This window comes from Peromyscus leucopus, chromosome 8b (genome assembly GCF_004664715.2).
Source record: "Peromyscus leucopus breed LL Stock chromosome 8b, UCI_PerLeu_2.1, whole genome shotgun sequence".
Taxonomy (NCBI): Eukaryota; Metazoa; Chordata; class Mammalia; order Rodentia; family Cricetidae; genus Peromyscus; species Peromyscus leucopus.
The window spans coordinates 2,706,722-2,727,831 of record NC_051086.1 but is presented as its reverse complement, the minus strand read 5'-3'; the positions used below and the strand labels follow the sequence as shown (position 1 = coordinate 2,727,831).

The 21,110-nt window shown below is 45.3% G+C and overlaps 1 protein-coding gene and 1 long non-coding RNA gene across 3 annotated transcripts in view; one reads left to right on the top strand and one right to left on the bottom strand.

Annotated features, from left to right (window-relative positions):
* The window catches only part of Pdpk1 (3-phosphoinositide dependent protein kinase 1), a 74,350-nt gene that overhangs the window by 4,505 nt on the left and 48,735 nt on the right, over positions 1-21,110 (top strand). The window contains exon 1 of one of the 2 annotated variants that reach the window (XM_028853959.2): positions 4,264-4,415. The exons of the other annotated variant lie outside the window; for it this stretch is intronic. Within the exon in view, the coding sequence (XP_028709792.1) occupies positions 4,392-4,415 (24 nt within the window). The 5' untranslated portion in view covers positions 4,264-4,391. Of the gene's footprint in view, positions 1-4,263; positions 4,416-21,110 lie in introns of those variants that run through there. 2 annotated transcript variants of the gene reach the window in all.
* On the bottom strand, positions 1,264-4,124 carry LOC119086937. The gene is made up of 3 exons (XR_005090347.1): positions 4,015-4,124; positions 3,809-3,909; positions 1,264-1,429 (listed from the first exon to the last, which is right to left on the bottom strand). It is a non-coding gene; the product is annotated as an uncharacterized LOC119086937 (long non-coding RNA).

Below are 21,110 nucleotides of genomic sequence, written 5' to 3'. Positions count from 1 at the left end.
TTTTGTGTTTTGTTCACTGGTGAATTTCCAAGCACAGTGCTTGGCACGGGGAGGCCCAATGATCGTTGAAAGGATACACAGGGCCTGGGTATACTCTATTCCTGTGTATTCTCATATCTTCTTTCTTTTTTTTTTTATTTAATTTTTTTTTTTCTTTCTGGAGCTGGAGAGATGGCTCAGCAGTTAAGAGCACTGGCTGCTCTTCAAGAGGTCCTGAGTTCATTTCCCAACAACCACATGGTGGGTCACAACCATCTGTAGTGAGATCTGGTGCCCTCTTCTGGCCTGCAGGCATACATGCAAGCAGAACACTGTATAATAAATAAATAAATAAATAAATAAATAAATAAATAAATAAATAAATAAATAAATAAATCTTTAAAAAAAGAAAAAAGAAAAGAAAGAAAAAAATTCCTTTCCTTTTACATACCAAGCCTGCTCCCCTCCCTCCCCTTCTCCCACTCCCTCCCTCCTCCCCACCCCCACCCCCATCCCCTCCTCATAGAGGGAATGACAGTGTAGCCTTTGTGGGACATGGCAGGCAATTTAGCAGTAATGGACTGCACTTTGACCTACTAATTTCATAGACTACAAATTTATCCAAGAAAGCAAGTAAGGCTGTGTCTGGATTTTGGTGTAGGACCTGGTTCATGAGAACAAAACAAAACTGGGAACTATTTTGTTGTTGTTTTTGTTTGTTTGTTTGTTTGAAACAGGGTTTCTTTTTGTAGCTTTGGCTGCCCTAGAACTAACTGTGTAGACCAGGCTGGCCTTGAACTCATAGAGATCCACCTGCTTCTGCCTCCCAAGTGCTGTGATTAAAGGTGTGGGCCACCACCACTCAGCCTGGGAACCATTTTAATGTTTGGTATGTTAGTAGAGATTTATCAATATATGGATCTCTAAATACCCATCTGTAAATGGAATGGTCCTGCACTGGAATCCTCTGCAGCTGAGGCAGATGGCCACCAGGAGAAGGGCACACAGGACACAGGGAAACAGTGTTTGGTGTCAAAGGAAGGATGGGTCACCCCACAGGAGACTTCTGGGCACTGGGGGTTACAGTCCATGCTGCTTTAAGTCAACCCACCGTGTGTGTGTGTGTGTGTGTGTGTGTGTGTGTGTAGGCACATATATGGAGGTCAAGGACAGCTTCAGGCCTTAGTCCTTATCTGCCACCTTATTTGACACAAGGTTTCTTCTTATTCATTTATTTTTAGTTTCTTGGTTTGAGACAGGATCTCACTATGTAACCTTGGCTGGCCTGGGACTCACCATAGAGGCCAAGGTGGCCTCAAACTCACAGAAACTTATTATAGGGCTGGAGAGATGGCAGAGGTTAAGGGCACGTGTTGCTCTTGTTCTGAGCACCCACCTGTTGATAACAACCATCTCCAGTTCCAGGGAATTTGATACCCTCTTCTGACCTCTGTGGGCACCAAGCACACATGTGGAGCAAGACAGATATACATGCAAGAAAAACATACAACATAAAAGTAAATAAACCTAATCAAACTTTAAGAAACTTACTGTATTGTGTGTGTGCGATGGGGGCATACACGTATCATAGCACAGACATGGTGTCAGTTATCACCCATCTTGGCTTCGGTTGGGTTAAACTCAGGCTGTGAAGCTTGCACAGCAGTGTTTTGCCTGCTGAGCCATGTCAGGTCTGTTGTTCAGGGTTTGGGATGACTGGGATTCTCAAGCTTCTAGGGATTCTCTTTTCACAGGAATGCTGAGTTTATGGGATGAACTTAATCGTGGATGGCTTTATATGGACTATGAGGATCCAAACTCAGGTTTTCATGCCTTTATAGCAAGTACTTTACCCACCGAGCCTCTCTTGGTGTTTAGTTTTGTTTTGAAACAGGGTTTCTTTGTATAGCTTTGGCTGCCGTAACTCTGTAGACCAGGCTGGCCTTGAACTCATGGAAATCCACCTGCCTCTGTCTCCCGAGCGCTGGGATTAAAGCTGTGCACCACCACCACCACCACCACCACCACCACCACCACCACCACCGTCCCGTTTGTTGTTTTTAAGGCCTATAAATACATGGCAGACTGGAAGAATGGATAGATATGGACAGTGTCTTTAGGGGTTGACATACAGGTTCTAGAATGTGGCTGCCTGGGTCCCCATTCTGGCACTGCAAACTGTGGAATTGCCACTCTTGTGCCTCAGTTTCCTCATCTGAAAATTGGGGCCACAATGTTAGGGATGCTTCAGAATAAATGAGATTTAGGATGAAAATTCCTCACTTTAGAGTCAATAGGAAGTACCTGTTAATGGCCTTTAGTGCTTGTTTGGCAATTCATTCTGCCTGCATGGGATTATGAATTTATCCCATGAATGTTGGCTGCTCTATATCATCCAATTTTTTTTTGGAGACAGTCTTGTTATTTATTGCTCAGGTTGACTTTGAACTCCTGGACTCAATTGATTTGCCTACCAGGTTAGAAGTCTCTACAGGAACATTCCACTTCATCTGACTTTAAGCCATTTTTTGAGTGGGGCAGGTAGCAGTAGAATTTTTAGTAACCTACCTCGTTTGGTTAGTGCTGTGTGTGTGTATGAATGTGTATGGGGTCATCCACTTGAGCATGGACAACCTTGCAGTGGCCACGCCGTCACAGAGAAAAGGCTCTTCCCCAGCAGCCATCAGTTGCAGTGACTACTCAGACAGCTGTGGGGCCTTGTAAGGCCCTCTCCTATCCATGCTGGAGTTGTGACTGGCGTGGTCTTGTGCAGGTAACCACAGGTGCTTTGAGTGCATCAGTACCATGGACATATATGTTCAGGAAACAATTTCTCAGCATTCCTCCCCGTTTTGTTTTCTCTGTGTAGTCCTAGCTATTCACTTTGTGGACCAGGCTGGCCTCAAATTCACAGAGCTCCACCTGCCTCTGCCTCCCAAGTGCTGGGACTAAAAGTGTGCACTATTACCATCTGTCTCTAGATGCCCCATTTAAGGCTGAACACTCAGTCATTTTCAGCCGACTTTAAATTACTTAAAAAAATAACAACAGGTATCTGGAGAGGGTAATGAATACCTGTAATCCAAGCACCTGGGAAGCTAGGGCAGGAAGTTCAAAAACTGAAGGCAAGCCTGGTCTACATAGCCCAGGTTATCCAGGGCTACATGTTGAGACCCTGTCTCAAAACCACCACAAAAACAAAGGTGGTAAGAGGTAGGAGTGTATTTAGATATTTTAATTTAGAGAAATGTAGCATGTGTGAGGTCCTGAGTTCAATTCCCACCGCTGAAATAAATGGGTAAGGGCGGGGGAGATGGCTTAGTAAAGTGCTTGCCATGTGAACATGAAGTTCTGAGTTCGGATCCTCAGCACTCACGTAAAAGTTGCGGCTGGTGGGCATGCCTGTAATTTCACCCCTGGGAAAGTAGAGACGGGAGGATCACTGCATCTCATTGGCCAGCCAGCCTAGAGGAATCAGCAAGCTCCAGGTGGAGAATGGTATTGAAGATACCTGGCATCCACACACAAGTGGACATACACATATATTATACACAAAGCACCAAAAGTTTTTTCTTAAAGTAAAGATTGTAAAATTTGTATTCGTTTCACCACAATTAAAAAAAACCAACAACAGCGTTGTCATTCACCAACTAAAGCAGGGTGTGGCGGCTCACACCTGTAATTTCAGCAGTTGGGAGGCCGAGACGGAAGGATTGCTGCAAGTATGGGGCCAGTCTGGGCTACATAGTGAGATCTTGTTGAGGGGAAAGGAAATAAAAATAATAAAAGCAAGCTCACAAAGACACCCAAAGAGAAAAACGACACCCACCAACACAGAGGCACAGTTTCCGAGGCTGTCAGTGACAGGACGGCTTGTTTTCTGCTTCAAATAATAGGATAGCCCAATCTCTCTCCCGGATCACTCGTGAGCTGTGAATCAAAGACATTCAAGTAGTCCAGGCAGCGGGTTCAAGCTCAGCCTTGCTGCTGCCCCAGGCGTGACCTTGGTCGGCCGGCCGCCCAGCCTCAGTTTACCTGACAAGGAACGCGGATGACAGCTCGGCGCTCTAGACCCAGCCCCTCCCCGCCGCCCCGGATTGGCTCGCTCGGTCTCCCTCTACAGGCGCGCCGGGACCCAACCCGGAAATGCGGTTCCTGGGCGGGGGCGGGGCACTCACGGCCCGCGGCGAGTGATAGGCATACTGACCAATGGACGTGGGCAGCGGCGGCTGCGTCGCGGAAGTCCCACCCAGCGTCGCGCGGGGGCGGGGTGGCGCTGGGGGCGGCAGGCAGCGGGGCGGGCGCAGGATGAGGGCGGCCATTGCTGGGGCTCCGCCGCGGGGAGGAGGACGCTGAGGAGGCGCCGAGCAGCGCAACGCTGCGGGGGAGGCGCCCGCGCCGACGCGGGGCTCATGGCCAGGACCACCAGCCAGCTGGTGAGCGCGCGGCGGCTACAGGGCGCGCCGGTCCGTTACCCGGGAGCGTGGCGGTCGCCCGGGTTCTGCTAGGCGAGGCGGGGCGGCCCGGTGCCGCGGGCCGGGCGGCGCCTCACCTGCGGCTGGGTGGCGGGCAGGACTGCTGGCGCCGTCCGAGGGTGCCTCTCGGCTGCGGCGGGGAACGCAGGCCCCGGCTGGGGCTGGCGGCGGCAGCCGGGGGCGCTGACAGGGCGCGGAGGGCGGGGGAGGCCGGGAGGTGTCACCCGGCCGGGCGGGGTGGAAGTGCCTGGAAAGTTTGTTTTCGGCTCCGCGCAGCCTGGAGCCGAGCCTCTGGGCTTACCTTGAGGTCTTGCCTGCGGAGGAGAAACCTCTGGCCTTTACCTAAAGGAGGATCTTGGGAAGCAGGAGATGCGAGTTTCTGCTTGTAGCACCTGATGCTGGCAGCTCCTTTCCAGATTCTTGGTCAGCGGGGCATTTCGGTGCTCCTCTTGCCTGTGGTTCTGCGTTCAGTGAGGTGGGAAGCTCTGGGAGGCCGGGCTGAGAGGCCCCAGTGAGGGCAGCCTAAGTTTGACAGGGAGGAGGGGTTTTAGGGGAAAAACAAAACAAAACCCAAACCCAAACCAACCACTTGTTGGGTGAAATGTTTTTGTTTTCTCTGTGTTGTTAAAAGTATCCATAGTTGTCTTGTATTTTCTGTCAAGTTTTAGAGTTCTTAGGATCAAGGTAAATCAGCGTGTCTACCTTGTATGCAAAATAAAGTAGGTGATGGAATGATGTCAGATGCCTAGCAAAATTTGGTTCAGAAGGCAGACCCCCTTGGGCTAGGGCTGTAGTTCAGTGGTGATCTGCTGGTCTCATAGGTTCAGAGCTCTTGGGTTCGATCTTTTACCCCTACCTTTGTGGGTGGCGTGGGAAGAGGGTTGTAGGTCCCTTTACTCAGGCAGACTCAAGAGACTCACTTGATCCAGTTTGGTCTGGGATGCGGCTGTGGTAGTGGTTTTTAGATGTTTTTGGAGGGTCATGAGCCCCTTTGAGAATCTGAAAGTATGGGCTCCCGTTGAGAAGCATGCATAGCTGCTCTGAATTTTGTTGCTACTGGAGGCTCTTGAGCCTTCTGCAGCTCATCTGTGGACTTCCAAGTTATAGCCTTCCATTGTAGAGATGGGTGATAATTAATCCAAGTTCTAAAAGGAGGAGGACCTATCCAGTTGAGAAAAATGGTGAAAGGCAAAAGGGTGTTGCAACATTTGTGTCTTTACCCCGGGGTGCTTGGGCTAGCACGCAAAAACAGGAATCGTGGAAGTCAGAGTGACAGTATTGTTGATGCTTATGAAGTGGACTTTTACACAGTGGTGCTGTTGCAGTGTATAAGGTGTGTATTTGATGTGAAGAGGAAGAGTGTTTTCTCACATAGTCTTGACACTTCCATGATGGGCATCTGATATCTGCAATTTTCTTGTCATCAGGCAGCTTTTTCAGTGAGCAGAAGAGAATTACAGAATAAATAGTAGACTTCTCTGTAAAGAAATGAGAAGAACTTTGAGAGTCATTGAGAGTCCCCCCCCCACACACACACACATGTGGGAATATGCCTTGTTTCCTGTTAGGAATGACAGAGATGGCTCCGGTGATGGATTTTCATCTGAGGACTGGAAGATTTGCATGGTTAAAGTGTATTTGCATTTGAACTTTAACCTTGCATCCTGACACTGTCTCAATTAACTTTCCTCAAAGCCTTTCCCCTTTACACTTGTAAAGCCAGCAGTATGACCTGAGGCTGTGGAAATAGGTCTAGTTTAGTCTGCCGTTAAGGTGGGCCAGAGGTTTTAAGTACCATTTATTGAGCTCTTATTTCAAGGCAGATATTTAGATATATACTTCATTCATATTGTGTTGTGAGGTAGATATTGTTCCCATTTTACAGGTGAGGTCAAGTAATTGACTCATAACATTGGGTTTGATCAGAGAATCTAGTGTCACTTTTCTGTCATGTGAGGATCTCCCAGGGGGAGGCTCTGTGGGCATCTTAGGGAGTAAGGTCGTCCCCAATGCAACTGCCCAGGATGTCTTCCTGGAGCTTGAGCCTCCTAAGTATTTTAACTGTGCCATATTGGAGGAAGAGGGACATTATATTTCTTTGCATAGATGATCACATTCTTTGAACCAGGCCCTGGGGCTCATTTCACTTGTGTCCTGTCGGAAAACACCTGCTTGGAAGAAGATGTGTGTGGTTTGCCCTCATTGAGGACTGGTGCTCTGCTGGGGTGAGGCGTGGAGCCCCACCACCCCCATCCCCCTTTGGAAAAAAGAGATGTGGTTTGGTCAGAGGAAGACATGGGGACTTGAGAATTTAAGGTGCTTTAGATTTTCCAAAGGTGCTGCATCTGTCAGGGAAATTCAGAAAGCATGCAAAAAAGTGCCTTCAGATTATCAAATCATCGAAAAATATTTTTTTTAAAGATAAGGATTTCGATATATAGCCCCTAGCTGTCCTGGAGCTTGCTATATAGACCAGGATGGCCTTGAACTCAGAGATCTACCTGCTTGTTTCCCTTGTGCTGGGATTAAAAGTGTGTGCCACAACCAGGCCTTGATACATTTCCTTCCTTCACCCCCACAGGGTTTCTCTGTGTAGTGTTGGCTGACCTGGAACGCTTAGAGATCCACCTGCTTCTACCTCGCAAATGCTGGGATTAAAGATGTGTACCACCACCTGGCTTTTTTTAAGATTTATTTTTAACTGGGCCATGGTGACACACGCCAGGGCTATGCAGAGAAACCCTGTCTGAAAAAACAAAATTATTTTTATTTTATGTGTATGGGTGCATGCTTGTCTGTACATCATGTGTGTGCAGTGCCCTTGGAGGCCAAAAGAGGGCATCAGATCCTCTGGAACTGTAGATGTAGATGGCTGTTAGCCACCATGTGAGTGCTGGGAACCTGACCCCTGTCCTCTGCAGAAGAAAGAAGTGTTCTTAACTGCAGAGCTTAACTTCAGGCTGTGCCACATTTCTTGAGTTAGTGCTTAGGTGCTCTTCCTGTCATGGAACAGGATGCATTTCAATCTTCAGTGATGCAGGCAAGGCAAGGTCCCCATAAGAGATGGAATCAGAGCTTGTTTTATGTTTCTTTTCAAAACATATTTATATGTGTGTGTGAGTAAATCCCATGTGTTCGTGGGTGCCCTCAAAGGCCAGGGGAGGGTCTCAGATCCCCTGGAGCTTGAGTTACAGGTGGTTAAAAGCCACCTGATAGATGTGTCAGGAACCAAATTTGGGTTCCAAGGAAAAGCAGGAAGTGCTCTTAACCTCTTAAGGTACTCCTAGGTAGCTGATTGAGCACTTTTTAAAAAATCTTTCTGACATGGATTTTATGAGGAGGATTTTATCTTAGCTAGCAGCTGTCTGTAGAGATGTAGGGCTGAAGGCAGGTCTTGGCCTTCAGGCTGCTTTCAGTACAGTTTTGGGGAAGAGGAACAGGTGGCTCCTGGGGACGTGTCTCCCTTTTCAGCTTGTGTCCTCATCTCTACTTGAGCTGGAGTTAAGGTACTCCTAGGTAGCTGATTGATCCTGGTAGGAGTCAGTGATGGGCATGTAAGTGATGAGCTGGAGTGCTGTAGAGATGAGGCTGTCTGGGGTGATGTGTTTGGAGAATAGTCCTTAGAATGTGTTTTCCTCTTTCCAAGTAGTGTCTTCTGTGGAGTGGACAGGGAATCCCGTGTGGTTTTTCAGTTCTATGAGGAGAGCAAGTCATCGCAGAGGAACACTGGTACAGAAATGACTCCCTCAGCAGGTGCGAGTGTGCCCCGGGCCTGTCTGTGGGATGACAGGTGGCAATGGGGTATGCAGTGCAGTTGTTTTGAAGGCAGGTTCAAAGGGCAAACCAATGGGGGAGGAGGTGTTGTGTGGAAACTGTAAGTTTGGGACATGTATCAGTCAGATCTTCTCAGTCATGCATTCTTCTGGGACTGGATCATGTTGTTCACTTGTTTGGTGTGATGCCAGACCTTTTTAAAGTTACTTGAATGTTGTGAACAGGTTGTATGTTCAGTCTCCAGCTGTTAGATCAGAGCAGTGAGCACTTTCTTAGAGTCGTAGGGATGTATGCTCTCTGTCATGAGAAAGGGTTTTTGGGATTGCGATAGCTGATGGGTTCTGCTTTGGTACCTGACCTTTGTTTGCATTATATAGTCATAGAAAGTCTGTTTTTATTGTTAATCCAGGAAAACTTTTTGACATTAAAGTTGATTTTTTTCACTCTAAGAAATTGCAAGTTGTTTTTAAATGTGTTAAGAAAGATACTTAAAAGCTGGGTGGTAGCCAGGTGGTTGGTGGTGGTGTGCACCTTTAATCCCAGCATTGGGTGGTGGTGGTGGTGGGGCAGAGCCAGGTGGATCTCTGTGAGTTTGAGGCCAGTCTTGTCTACAGGGTGAGTTCCAGGAAAGGCACAAAGCTACACAGAGAAATCCTGTCTTGGGGGTGGGGTGGGGAATAAATTTGTCAAGTATGCTGGTGCATGCTTATTGTCCCAGCTACTTGGAAGGCTAAGGCAGGAGAATCCCTGAATTCACAAGTTTGAGGAAAGCTTGGGCAACATAATGAGAGAGCTTGTCTTTTAAGAAACAAAAAACAGCTACTCAATTTGTTATAAAGGATTGGCTTTTAAAATATTTATTATCCATTGAGAAAGGGTCCCACTCCCACTCGGCAGCCCTGGCTGGCGTGGAACTCACTCTGTAGATCAGATTGGCCTAGAACTCACAGAGATGCACTCTGGATGCTGAGATTTAAAGGTGTGCAACACCCCACCTGACCACCTCCCTTTTCCTTTTTTTTTTTTTTTTTTTGGTTTTTCGAGACAGGGTTTCTCTGTGTAGCTTTGCGCCTTTCCTGGAACTCGCTTTGTAGACCAGGCTGGCCTCGAACTCACCGAGATCCGCCTGCCTCTGCCTCCCGAGTGCTGGGATTAAAGGCGTGCGCTGCCGCTGCCGCTGCCGCCGCCCGGCTTTCCCTTTTCCTTTTTAAAGATAGGATCTCATATAATGGGCTGGATTTGATATAGTATGTAGCTGATGATGACCTTGAACTTCTGGTCCTGCCTCCACTTTCCAAGTGCTGAGGTTACAGGTTTGTGCAGACCACACTGGGAAGGATTGATTCCTTATCAAGGGGTTGATTCAGGGTTGTGTTTTTAGATTGCTGGATTATACAGAAGCCACAAAAGCTAGAACAGCCAGTGCTAAAAGGTTCTGCTCATTGCTGAACATGAATATGTGGTTTCTGCCTGCAGTTTTGTCAAGAGGTCAGTTGAAGGTGGGCAAATGGTTTTTATGTGGCCAGGTGATTTCCCTCATTTCACAGATAGATCGTACCCTTTGTGCCAGTCTGTGTTTCAAGTCTTTCTGAAGGGAGTCATAGTAGAGACCTTGTTTGAAGGTCTGTCTAGATGCCAAGGATGTTCCTTTTGGAGGTGTGTGTCTTGTGTGTGCCTGGAGAAACTACAGCTGGTCTTCCCATTTCAGAAGTCTCAGGTCTCAGCAGGTTTTGGTCAAAATGCACTCCACCAGAGACATAGCTTTTACAGCGAGATTGTTGTTAATGCATCATTCTTCAACTGTTTTCTCTTTTGAAGCTTGAGTTTTTGCAGTAGGAAGGAGTTGTAGCTCTAAGTAGCAGCTGTGTATTGGATACTGTTAGAGAAGGCTAGTAAGATTTTCAGAGAAAATTATCTGAAAAGTCTCACCAAGTGCTTTGACCTGCAGTAGAAATGTGAGAAGGAGCTGGATGGTGGTAGCACATGCTTTTAATCCCAGCACTTGGGAGGCAGAGGAAGGCAGATCTGTGAGTTCGAGACCAGCCTAGTTTACAGAGTCAGTTCCACGACAGCCAGGACTACAGGGAAACCTTGTCTTGAAAATAAAAAGGAAAGAAAGAAAGAAATGTGAGAAGGGTCTTGAGCTAATTTTTAGTTTTTCCTTAATGTTTTTGGGAGACCTAAACTGGGTGTGAGGGACAGAGCCTACAAAGGGAAGCCTGTGGAACCTGAGTTGTAGGTGTGGCACCTGTGCACCATTCTCTGAATAGGAGGGAGTCTGGAGTTCACTCAGGGTTGCTGTCTCTTGCATATTATCATGCTTGTGACTGCCACTGCTGCTTTAGTGTTCTTACCCCCTTTCCTGCTGGCTTCCTCTCCTGGTTAAGAGCACTCCAGTGACTTGCTGGATGGGTCCCCAGGTGCCTCCTCCTCTTCTCTCCTGTTTGTCATTTTGTTTCTCCCAGGGGCTATGCCTCAGACACTGCGTGCGTGCGTGCGTGCTTGCGTGCGTGCTTGCGTGCGTGCGTGCGTGCGTGCGCGCCCCTACACCCCTACACCCCTACACCCCTACACCCCTATACTCCTACACTCACATGCACCCATGCCCAGACAAATGTCCAGGATGTTTGTGCCTGGCAGGTTCTCAGTGGCCTCTTGTCTTTTTCATGTTCTTCCTCTTTGCCTGAAGAAATTCCCCTCTGTGGAAGGCCCCTCATAAACATTTCCCATGGCTGTACAGCCTTGTCTGACCAGTCTACTCCATGGTGGCTGCCCTTTCCCCAAGCCTTGGTTCTATACCACATCTATTTGTGTTTTGTCTACTTCTCTAAGGTAAACTCTGTTGTACCCTTGGCTTTCAGAGCTTCCAGCCTCTAGGTGACTCCTGTTGTTCTTTTCTCACTCAGTCCTCTTGGTTCTGATACCTGGGTTTATGTCCAGTGACATAAATAGGTTTATGTACTGTGTCTTGCTCCTCCAATCCCTCTCTTAAGACAGGACCTTGCCATGTATTTTAGGCTAACCTGGAACTCCAGATCCTCCAGCCTTAACCTTCCTAGTGCTGGAATTCTGGTATGCATCACACCTTGTTTTCTGTCTGTCTCTCTCTTCGTGTGTGTGTGTGTGTGTGTGTGTGTGTGTGTGTGTGTGTGTGTGTGTGTGTACTCAACTCCTAGTATCATTTTTTTGAGTCACCCACCCTTGTATTTTGAGACAGAGTCTCTCAGTTGGGGCTTACCAACTAGACTGACTGGCAGCAAGATGTCCACATGTCTGTCCTTCTGAGTGCTGAGATAACGAGAGAATCAGCACCACACCCAGCTTTTTATGTGCATTCTGAGAATTGAACTCAGGTCCTTTGCATGACAAGCACTTTACTGACTTTTTTTAAATCTCATCAGTTCATCTCTTTCTCTTCTTTCTCCTTTCCCTCCCTCTCCCTCTTTTTCTTCTCTTTTCCCTCTCCTCATTCCTCCTCTTTTTTACATGTGTGTATATACATGTGTATTTACATGTGTATGTGTATATGTGCCTAAGCATGGAACAGGAGGTTTGCTAGGTTCATTGTTTTGGTTAGAATGACTGGCCAGTGCTGAGATTATTGGAATGCATTACTGTGCCTGGCATTTTACTTGGTTGCCAGGGATCTGATTCAGGTCCTCTCCTCATATAACAGCACCTTACCCTCTACCTTATTTTTGAGACAGGGTCTTTTCACTGAACCTGGAGCTCACCAGTTCAGCAAGACTGACTGACATGGTGTTACACCTCACTTTTTACGTGGGTGCTATCGATCTGCACTCAGTACTTACTAACTAGACAATATGCTCTACACCTCCCCTCTCTGTGGGTTTTTTTTTTTTTTTTTTTTTTTTAAAGCACGGGTCTTGCTATGTGGCTCAGACTAGACTTCAATTTACTATCAGCCTGTCTCAGCCTCCCAAGTATGGAGGAATCCCTAATTTTTACTTAATATCCTTTTTCTTTTCCCAGAGTCTGCTGTGGACATATTCACCTTTATGCCTCCTTAGGCTCTTTGGCTGTGACAGTTTCTCATATGTCATTGTTTTTGATGACCTTAGCAGTTTTTTTTTTTTTTTTGGAGACGATCTTTCTATGTAGTTCTGATTGTCCTGGAACTCACTGTATAGACCAGGCTGGCCTTGAACTCACAAAGATCTGCTTGCCTCTGCCATCTCTGCATTCTCCACCACCTCCTGCTTACCTTAGTTTTGAAGAACAATGATCAGGTACTGTTGGATGCTCAATGTTGGTGTATATGTCCTTGTGATTAGACTGGGGTTATGGGTCTTGGGGAGAATACATGGGATTAAGTATCATTTTCATCAAATTACATCAAGGGTGCATGCTGTCAAAGTCTTTTCTCAGCTTTCTCTAGTGTGAAGTATCCCCCTTCCCCCAATGTACAGCACACCTCTAGTGAATGGGGTATCAATTTGGTTTTTTTTTGTTTGTTTGCTTTTGTTTTTTTGAGACAGGGTTTCCCAAGCTCTGGCCTTGGAACTCACTATGTAGACCAGGCTGGCCTCAAACTCAGAGATTCACCTGCCTCTGCCTCCTGAGTGCTGGGATTAAAGGAGTGTGCCGCCGCCACCACCACCACCACCACCACCACCACCACCACCACCACCACCACCACCACCACCTGGCCTGTTTGATTTTTTTTTTAAATATTTATTTTTATGTCATTTGCATTGGTGTTTTGCCTGCATGTATGTCTGTATGTATGAGGTTGTTGGATCCTCTGGAACTGTAGTCACAGACAGTTGTGAGCTGCCATGTGGGTGCTGGGAATTGAACCCAGGTCCTCTGGAAGAGCAGTCGGTGCTCTTAGCCATTCATTGAGCCATCTCTCCAGCCCCTCAACCCCCTCCACCTCCGGTTTGATATTTTTATACTCTGAAAATGTTTGCTAATCACAAATAACTTAGTTTCAGCACAAAGCTGTGGATGTGGTGGTATATGCCTCTAATCCCAGCATTCAGGAGGCTGGGGCAAGAGAACTACTTTGCCTTCCAGGACTGCCAGACAACAACAGCAGCAAAAACAGAGCAAAAATGAACTTCTAAATAGTGTTGGAATATAGATTCTTTATAGAGTTAGGGCATTTAAATTTTTTTTTTTTTTTTTTTTTTTTGGTTTTTCGAGACAGGGTTTCTCTGTGTAGCTTTGCGCCTTTTCCTGGAACTCACTTGGTAGCCCAGGCTGGCCTCGAACTCACAGAGATCCGCCTGGCTCTGCCTCCCGAGTGCTGGGATTAAAGGCGTGCGCCACCACCGCCCGGCTTAAAATTTTTTATGTACTTTGTATGTATGGTGTCTGTGCATAATGTGTGTGTTTGCATGTGTGAATGAGTACATGTGCATGTGTATGGAGGCTCTAAGTTGATGGGTGTCTTCTCACTCATTTATTGAGGCAGTGTCTCTTACTGAACTTGCCACTTCCAGTTAGTTTAGCTAGGCAGCTTGCCCTGGAGGTCCCTTGTCTCTGCCTTCTGAGTGGTGGGTGGTATTACATGTTTTCTACCACATCTGCTCAGCTTTTTATGTTGGTGCTGGGGATCCAAACTCTGGTTGGCAAGTGCTTTATCTACTTAGCCATCTCCCCAACCTGGTTAGGATTACTGAAGATCATAAATGAAGAAAAAATGGTATTTTTAGCTTGTTTTTCAAGTTTCACCTTGGAAAAGAAAGATGACTAGGCATTTGCATAACTGACAGAACTTTTGGTTGTATTGAAGTTGAAAAGTAAGGTGATGGCAGGGTGATAGCGTGCACACGCCAGCACAGAGGGTTTGGGTTTTGGCTCCTTGATTATGTATGGGAGGTTAGCCTTGGGTCAGCTGCATCTGAGCAGAGCTTTGGCTGCAGTGATCCTAGGGTGCATGTCCTTTGTGGACAGTGCTTGACAGCCCAGCTCTGGGACTGAAAGGGATGTATCTTCTGCTTAGAATATCAATGCAAACTTTGCCCCCAGACAGCTCTCTTGCTGGGTCATGTCCATATCAGTCTTTGTAGTTCCCTTCCTCAACATAAGAGTGTCCTGGACATGTAGAGCAACACTCAAAGAACTAGATCTTAATTAAATCCAGAACTAAATTCTGAGCCACCAGATGACATGGTCATTTTAGTACCTTTCTATCATCGTGGTTGTTGTTTTTGTTTGTTTGTTCCCCACCCAATTCCCTAACCCATGAAAAGTGGTATTTCAAAGCTGTTGTTTACTTTGTACACTAAAGTTCTCCCTAGGAAGTTCTGATCATCAAATGTTAGATAAAAATCTATATTAAGCTGATATTACTGCCCAGCACCAGTGTCATGAGCTGAATCTTCAGTCTTAATTGGTGAGGTGTAGCTGGATCACTGTCCTCACACAACTTCACCCTCAGAGCCTCAGAGATGCTAGTCCAATCTCTCTACTCTCAGAGAAAGGCCATTTCCGTTAAGATCCTTAGGATTGGTTTACCCTGTATCCCCTGAAGCTACCTTCCTTAATAGTATAGGGCTTGCTCTGGACTCTCCTACTTTGGGCAGGGTCCAAACGGTCTTTTCCCTGGGCTTGGCTCGGCTTGATTTCCAGAGTGAGTTCTGTGGTAGCAAGAGGAGTAAATGCTCTGTGGGTGGGTGCAGTTACCTACAGAACCACAGCTACGTTCCCAGGATACTTGTGCTCTTGGTGGTCATGGTGTAGGGGTGCTGGTAGTGGTGGTGGTTGTGTCCTAGCACTTAAGTTTCAGAGCAGCTCACTCTATCTAGTTCAGGGTTTTCTGCTGTGTGCTCATGCATGATGTGCATGAGTGGGTGCTGCGAGCTCCTCCATCATCCTAGGCAGGCTATGTCGGATGTCAGAGCTAGCATGTTAACATTGGCTGTTATGCAGTACCATCACATGGACTTTTACTTTAGATACTCATGGGAGCAGAACCACCTTGGGAGAATTGCCTGAGCCCTGGCTTTGTTCAGTCCTTCCTTAGGAAGGCTTGCTCTGTACAGCTACAGCAGCCAGATTCTAGGGAAGTTAGAATCTTAGAAGCATGATAGCTGCTCATTCCTGACCTGATCTCTGTTTCAAACTTCCCATTGAATGTGGACACTTAACCCATCCTACGTCTCCTGTAGTTTATTCTGGACCCAGATAGAGAAAATGTATTGCTTCTTCTGTCACAGGAATCCATAGCAATTATTGCATGTTTCTTCTATTAGTCAGCTCATTTTTTTTTTTTTTGCTACATTGAGAGATACTACAAAAAGAAAAATTCATACTAAACTTTTTCTTTTCTTTTGGTTTTTCAAGACAGGGGTTCTCTGTGTAGTTTTGGTGCTCCATAGACCAGGCTGACAGAGATCTGCCTGGCTCTGTCTCCCAAGTGCTGGGATTAAAGGTGTGTTCCACTGCCTGGCTTTTTTTTTTTTTTTCAAGTATATTATTTTCCTATATTCAAATTAGTTATTGAATATTGACCCTAAGTTTTTTCAAGTTCTATAAATTTGAGCAAAGTTATCAAGATAGTTTCCACACAAAATCAATATTATTTTAATTTTAAATTACATTTATTTATTTTGTGCATGTGTGTTTGATCCCTGGAACAACATGTAAAGTTTGAAGGAGAGAACAGACTCCACAAAGTTATCCTCTGATCTCTACATGTATTGTGTGGCATTTCCCCCCTGCTGCAACACACCATATAAATAGAAATTAAAAATAGGGATGGGCATTGGAGGTGCATGTCCCTAATCCTAGCAGGGAGGCAGAGGCAGACAGATCTCTCTAGGTTCAAGGGCAGCCTGGTATATACATAAGTTCCGGGACAGCTAGGGCTACAGAGAGACCCTGTCTCAAAAAATATATGAGTAAACTTTCTTTTGAAATACTTAAGAGTTACAATAAACACCCCTGCCTCAGCTTGCCTAATGTGAACACCTTTCCAAACCCTGATGTTAGCATAGGACAACACTGCTGATAGGACTTAGGACATATTTGGAATCTCTTTACTTTCCTCTATAAGATCATTTTTTCTGTCCAAGGTTACCATACTGCATTTAGCTATGATGCCTCCACCACCTCTGATCCTGTGGCTTTCCTTATTTTTCATGACCTTTTATTCTTTTTGGAAAGAATACTGGTCAGGTATTTTATAGAATAACCCATAATTTGGATGTGTCTGATGTTTCCTTTCTTTTTAAATGTTTGTTTATGTATGAGTATTTTGTCTGCATGTATGCCTGCATACCAGAAGAGGGCATCAGATCCACTATAGATGGTCATAAGCCACCATGTGGTTGTTTGGAATTTAACTCAGGACCTCTAGAAGAACAGAGCAACTAGTGCTGTTAAACTCTGAGCCATCTTTCCAGCCCTTTGTCTAATATTTTCTTTCTTTTTTCTTTTTCTTTTTTTGTTTTTTCGAGACAGGGTTTCTCTGTGTAGCTTTGCGCCTTTCCTGGAACTCGCTTTGTAGACCAGGCTGGCCTCGAACTCAGAGATCTGCCTGCCTCTACCTCCTGAGTGCTGGATTAAAGGCTTGCGCCACCACTGCCCGGCCTAATATTTTCTTGTGATGGTTATAAGGAACCCTATGGAACTGAGATACCTTCTACATCCTTTTGGGGTTCATGTTGTTCACATAACTGATGGTGTTAGATGAAGTTCATTGTACTTATTAAAATTAAGCCTGTGGTCAATGATGCTTGGAGTGTGTGTCATTTATTGTAGATATTTTGGAAGGGACTATTCTGCTTATCCAGTCAAGTCCTTCTAGATGAAGACACTGGTGATTTGGAGAGTTCCTGATTGGTGAAGGTGGGAGCTGGCCTGAGTACAGACTCTCCAGACAATCACTATCTGCAGGACTATACACTTCTAGGACACTGTGTAGGAACAGAGACATCCCAATAGTACAGTGAGTTGTGAGTTCCTTGATAGGACTGATTTCTTGGAAAGAAGGAAGGAAGGAAGGAACAAAGAAAAAGAGCCGGGAATGATAGCATATGCTTTTAATCCTAGCACTTGGGAGGCAGAGAGAGGCAAGTGTTTCTCTTAAGTTCAAGGCCAGCCTGGCCTACATCATGAGTTCCAGGATGCCAGGGCTATGAAGAGAGACCCTGTCTCAAAAAAACAAACAAAAATTAAAATTTAAGTTACATTTATTTATTTGTTTGCTTTATGTGGGTATGAACACTTGTTTGCCACAGGACATATGTAGAGGTCAAAGGACAACTCTGGGAGTCAGAGGACAACTTCTGGGAATCATTTCTTTTCTTCTACCAAATGTATCCCAGGAATTGAACTCAGTTGAAAGGAAAAGCTAAAGTGCCTTTACCTGCTGACCCATGCTGACCCATCTCACTAGCCTGAGACTGTCCTTTTTTTTTTTTTTTTTTTTCCTTTAAATCAGGGCCAGATCCTTGTCTCCTGCTGCTTTTGGAGATGGCACTTTGTATCAGTTTACTTCTACACACTTCAATTCTTGCTGCTTTCTCAGGAGTCTGCATCCTGCCTTTTGTGATCATTGTGATTAGTGTTGAAACCCCTCAAATCTGTTTTCAGGTAAAACTGCAGTACTATTTATTGTATGGCCTTTGCCTTGAGTCACATATAAATCTAGTGGCAATTTGAGGCTTTTAATTAGAAAAATTTTTTAAAGATAGTTTTGCTAAGTAGAGAAGGTTAAACTTAGATTCACTATTGTAGTCCAAGCTGGTGTAACCTTAAGATCCTCTTCCTCAGCCTCCTGAGTTAGTGTGCACCATGTCTAACTTCAGTTTTTGTTTTCAGACTTTGATCTTTCTGTGTTGTCCATATTGCCTTAAACTCACCGTTGTGCTGCCTCAGCCTTTCAGGAGCTGGAATTACAGGCACATGCCACTATGTCCACCTTTTTGTAGGGTTTTTTTTTTTTTTTTTTTTTTTAAAGATTGAACCAAGTGTGGAATTTCTTCAAGTGCAGAACTTGGGAGATAGGCATTTCAGAAAAGCCAGGACTTTGGTTTGTTTGCCTCAGTCTGCAGCAGTGGTTCTCAACCTTCCCAATGCTGTGACCCTTTACTACAGTTCCTCATGTTGTGTGACCCCCAACCATAAAATTATTTCATTGCTACTTCATAACTGTAATTTTGATACTGTTATGAATCCTAATGTAAATATCTGATATGTGACCCCTGTGTGTCATTTAACCCCCAAAGGGGTCATGACCCACAGATTGAGAACCATTAATGTACATACAGCCTTTTCTCCATATAGCGTCAGTAGATGGTAGGAAGGTAGAAATTAGGGGTTGGAGTGATGATGGCTCAGGCAGGAAAGTGTCTGCCAATCAAACATAAGGACTTGAGTTCTGATCCCTAGCATTCATGTAAAAGCCAGGTAAGGCTGGTCGTGGTGACGAATGCCTTTAATCCCAGTTCTCGGGAGGCAGAGGCAGGCGGATCTCTGTGAGTTTGAGGCCAGGCCTGGTCTACAAAATGAGTTCCAGGACAGCCAGGGCTACACAGAGAAACCCTGTCTCAAAAGCAAAAACAAACAAAAAACCAACCAACTGACCAAAAAGTCAGGTAAGTATCCCCAGTGCTCAGAAGATGGAGACAGGCCAATCCCTGTAGCTCATTGGTCAGCCAGTAACCTGTTGGTGAGCTCCAGGTTTAGTGAGAGACTGTCTCAAAAAAAAAAAAAAAAAGCTGTTGAGAAGTAATTGAGGAAGACCCCTGATGACAACCTCTGGCTTCCATGTATACTCAACATGCACTCAACACACAATAAATAAAGGTAGAATGGACAAGATAGACTAGCACTGCATATAATGAGAGGTACTTTGAGAAAAGGGTGACATTGTTTTCTGGATGTTCATTGTTTCTGGGCCTCTACAACAGTGGCTGATAGGTGGAGGGCCAAAGGACCTCTGGCCTGTTGAAACCTGTGGTTAGGTGCTCAAGAATTAGCTGCAAGAATGTGGAATCTCAGGCTGGCCTAGTGCCTTCCCTCCCTTTTCTTCCTGTTTCTGGCAACAATTCTAAATTGGTAGACGTGTGAATGTCATGCTTGTTTAGAAAGACGAACAGAAAGATGTACAGATATTTCTGTACATGTTGAGGTTGTTTTGAAAATTTCCTTTGGAGTTAAGTCATGAATAGTGGTACAGACTCTCTGTGTTTTGCTTGATCATTATTGATTTCAGTAAGAAGCTCTTTATTAAGAATGTGTAGCTAGGGAGCCCAGCAGGAAGATGGTTAGGGATAAACTGAGTTCTCGAGCCTGCTGGAGGGAATTCCTGCCTGATGACTGTTACTCATGTGGTAAGCAGTATCCTAGGGACTGGTTTTGTTATTCTCCTATTTCAAGCAGAGAATAGCTTCTAAGGATTAAAAACAAAAATTTGACCCATGAATCCTGCATTTTCCTTTAGGGTCTCTCAGTTGTAGTAGTCATATTACTAAGGTGGTACACGGAAAATATTGGGTAAACACAGTGTCTTCAGGAGTCTGGGACTTTCTGATAGGCCCCTGTTCAGCTTCCAAGGGATCTTGCACCTTGCCTGGAGAGATGCTTTACCTATTACATGGGTAATAGATAGAGTTGAAGGACAGTGGAAGGAGAAGACGCAGTACGTTAGTGTGAGTGAACACAAGCAGTGTGACTGCAGCAGTGGCACGGCTGGAGGAGCAGAGACCTTAGCTTGTCAGGTCACAGGCTGCGCGGAGGGGAGTGCTTTGATAAGGCTGCAACTCCAGAGGAATGCCTGCACTCGGGAGTATGTGCATGGGTTGTGTTCTCTCTCTCTCTCTCTCTCTCTCTCTCTCTCTCTCTCTCTCTCTCTCTCTCTCTGTCTCTCTCTCTTCTCTCTCTCTGTCTCTCTCTCCTCTCCCTTTTGCTGCCCCCCCCCTTGCAGCCCTGGAGAAAGGTTCTTTCTATATGACAAATATTCATATGTAAGATTTCATCTCAGCATTTGACTGGAGTCCTGGAGGCCAAGGTTCTTTTTTTGTTTTGTTTTGTTTGAGACAGGGTTTCTCTTTGTAGTTTTGTTGCCTGTCCTGATCTCGCTCCGTAGGACAGGCTGGCCTCGAACTCACAGAGATCCGCCTGGTTCTGCCTCCCGAGTGCTGGGATTAAAGAGTTGTGCCACCGCTGCCCGGCTTGAGGCCAAGTGCTTATAAGGAGCTGGCACTGAAGCTGGAAACTGATTACAAGGTGCCAGGGTCAGAGCTCTGTGCCTACAGGCTCTGAACCATCATTCTAATTTTCTGACTAGATTGTGGGGAGAAACATTTGTTGAATGAGTTTAATTCCCAAGGAAAGATTCATGGTTAAGTGGTGTATAATATAATTTCAGATTAGAAACACAATTATTCTTGGTTGTCAACTTTAATATGTTAAATTAATTTTAGCAAAGCAAAAGCAAGAACTTATTGTTATTATTGTTTGCTGGCTAAGAATAGATTACACTTAGTAAAGCTTTTAATAGATATTTATTCCAGATTTTACCTAGGAGTTTTTGGCAGTAACATGGAATTTTTGTAAAAGTTTATTTTATGTGTATGACTGTGTGCCTGCATGTGTGTATATGTACCACATGTGTGCCTCTAGCCTCCAGAGGCCAGAAGGCGGCTTTAGATCCCTGGAACTGATGTTGCAGATGGTTATGAGCCACCCAGCCATGCTGGGAACTGAATATGGGTTCTCAGCAACAGCAAGTGCTCTTAGTCCCTGATCCATCTCTCTGGGCCTTGAGATGGAATTAGTCCATAGGCTGGATTATCTTTAAGTATCCTGTTATTTCTAGGATTTATTTATTTTCTGTATATGGTGTTCTTTTTTTTTTTTTTTTTTTTTTAAAGATTTTATTTATTTATTTATTATGTATACAGC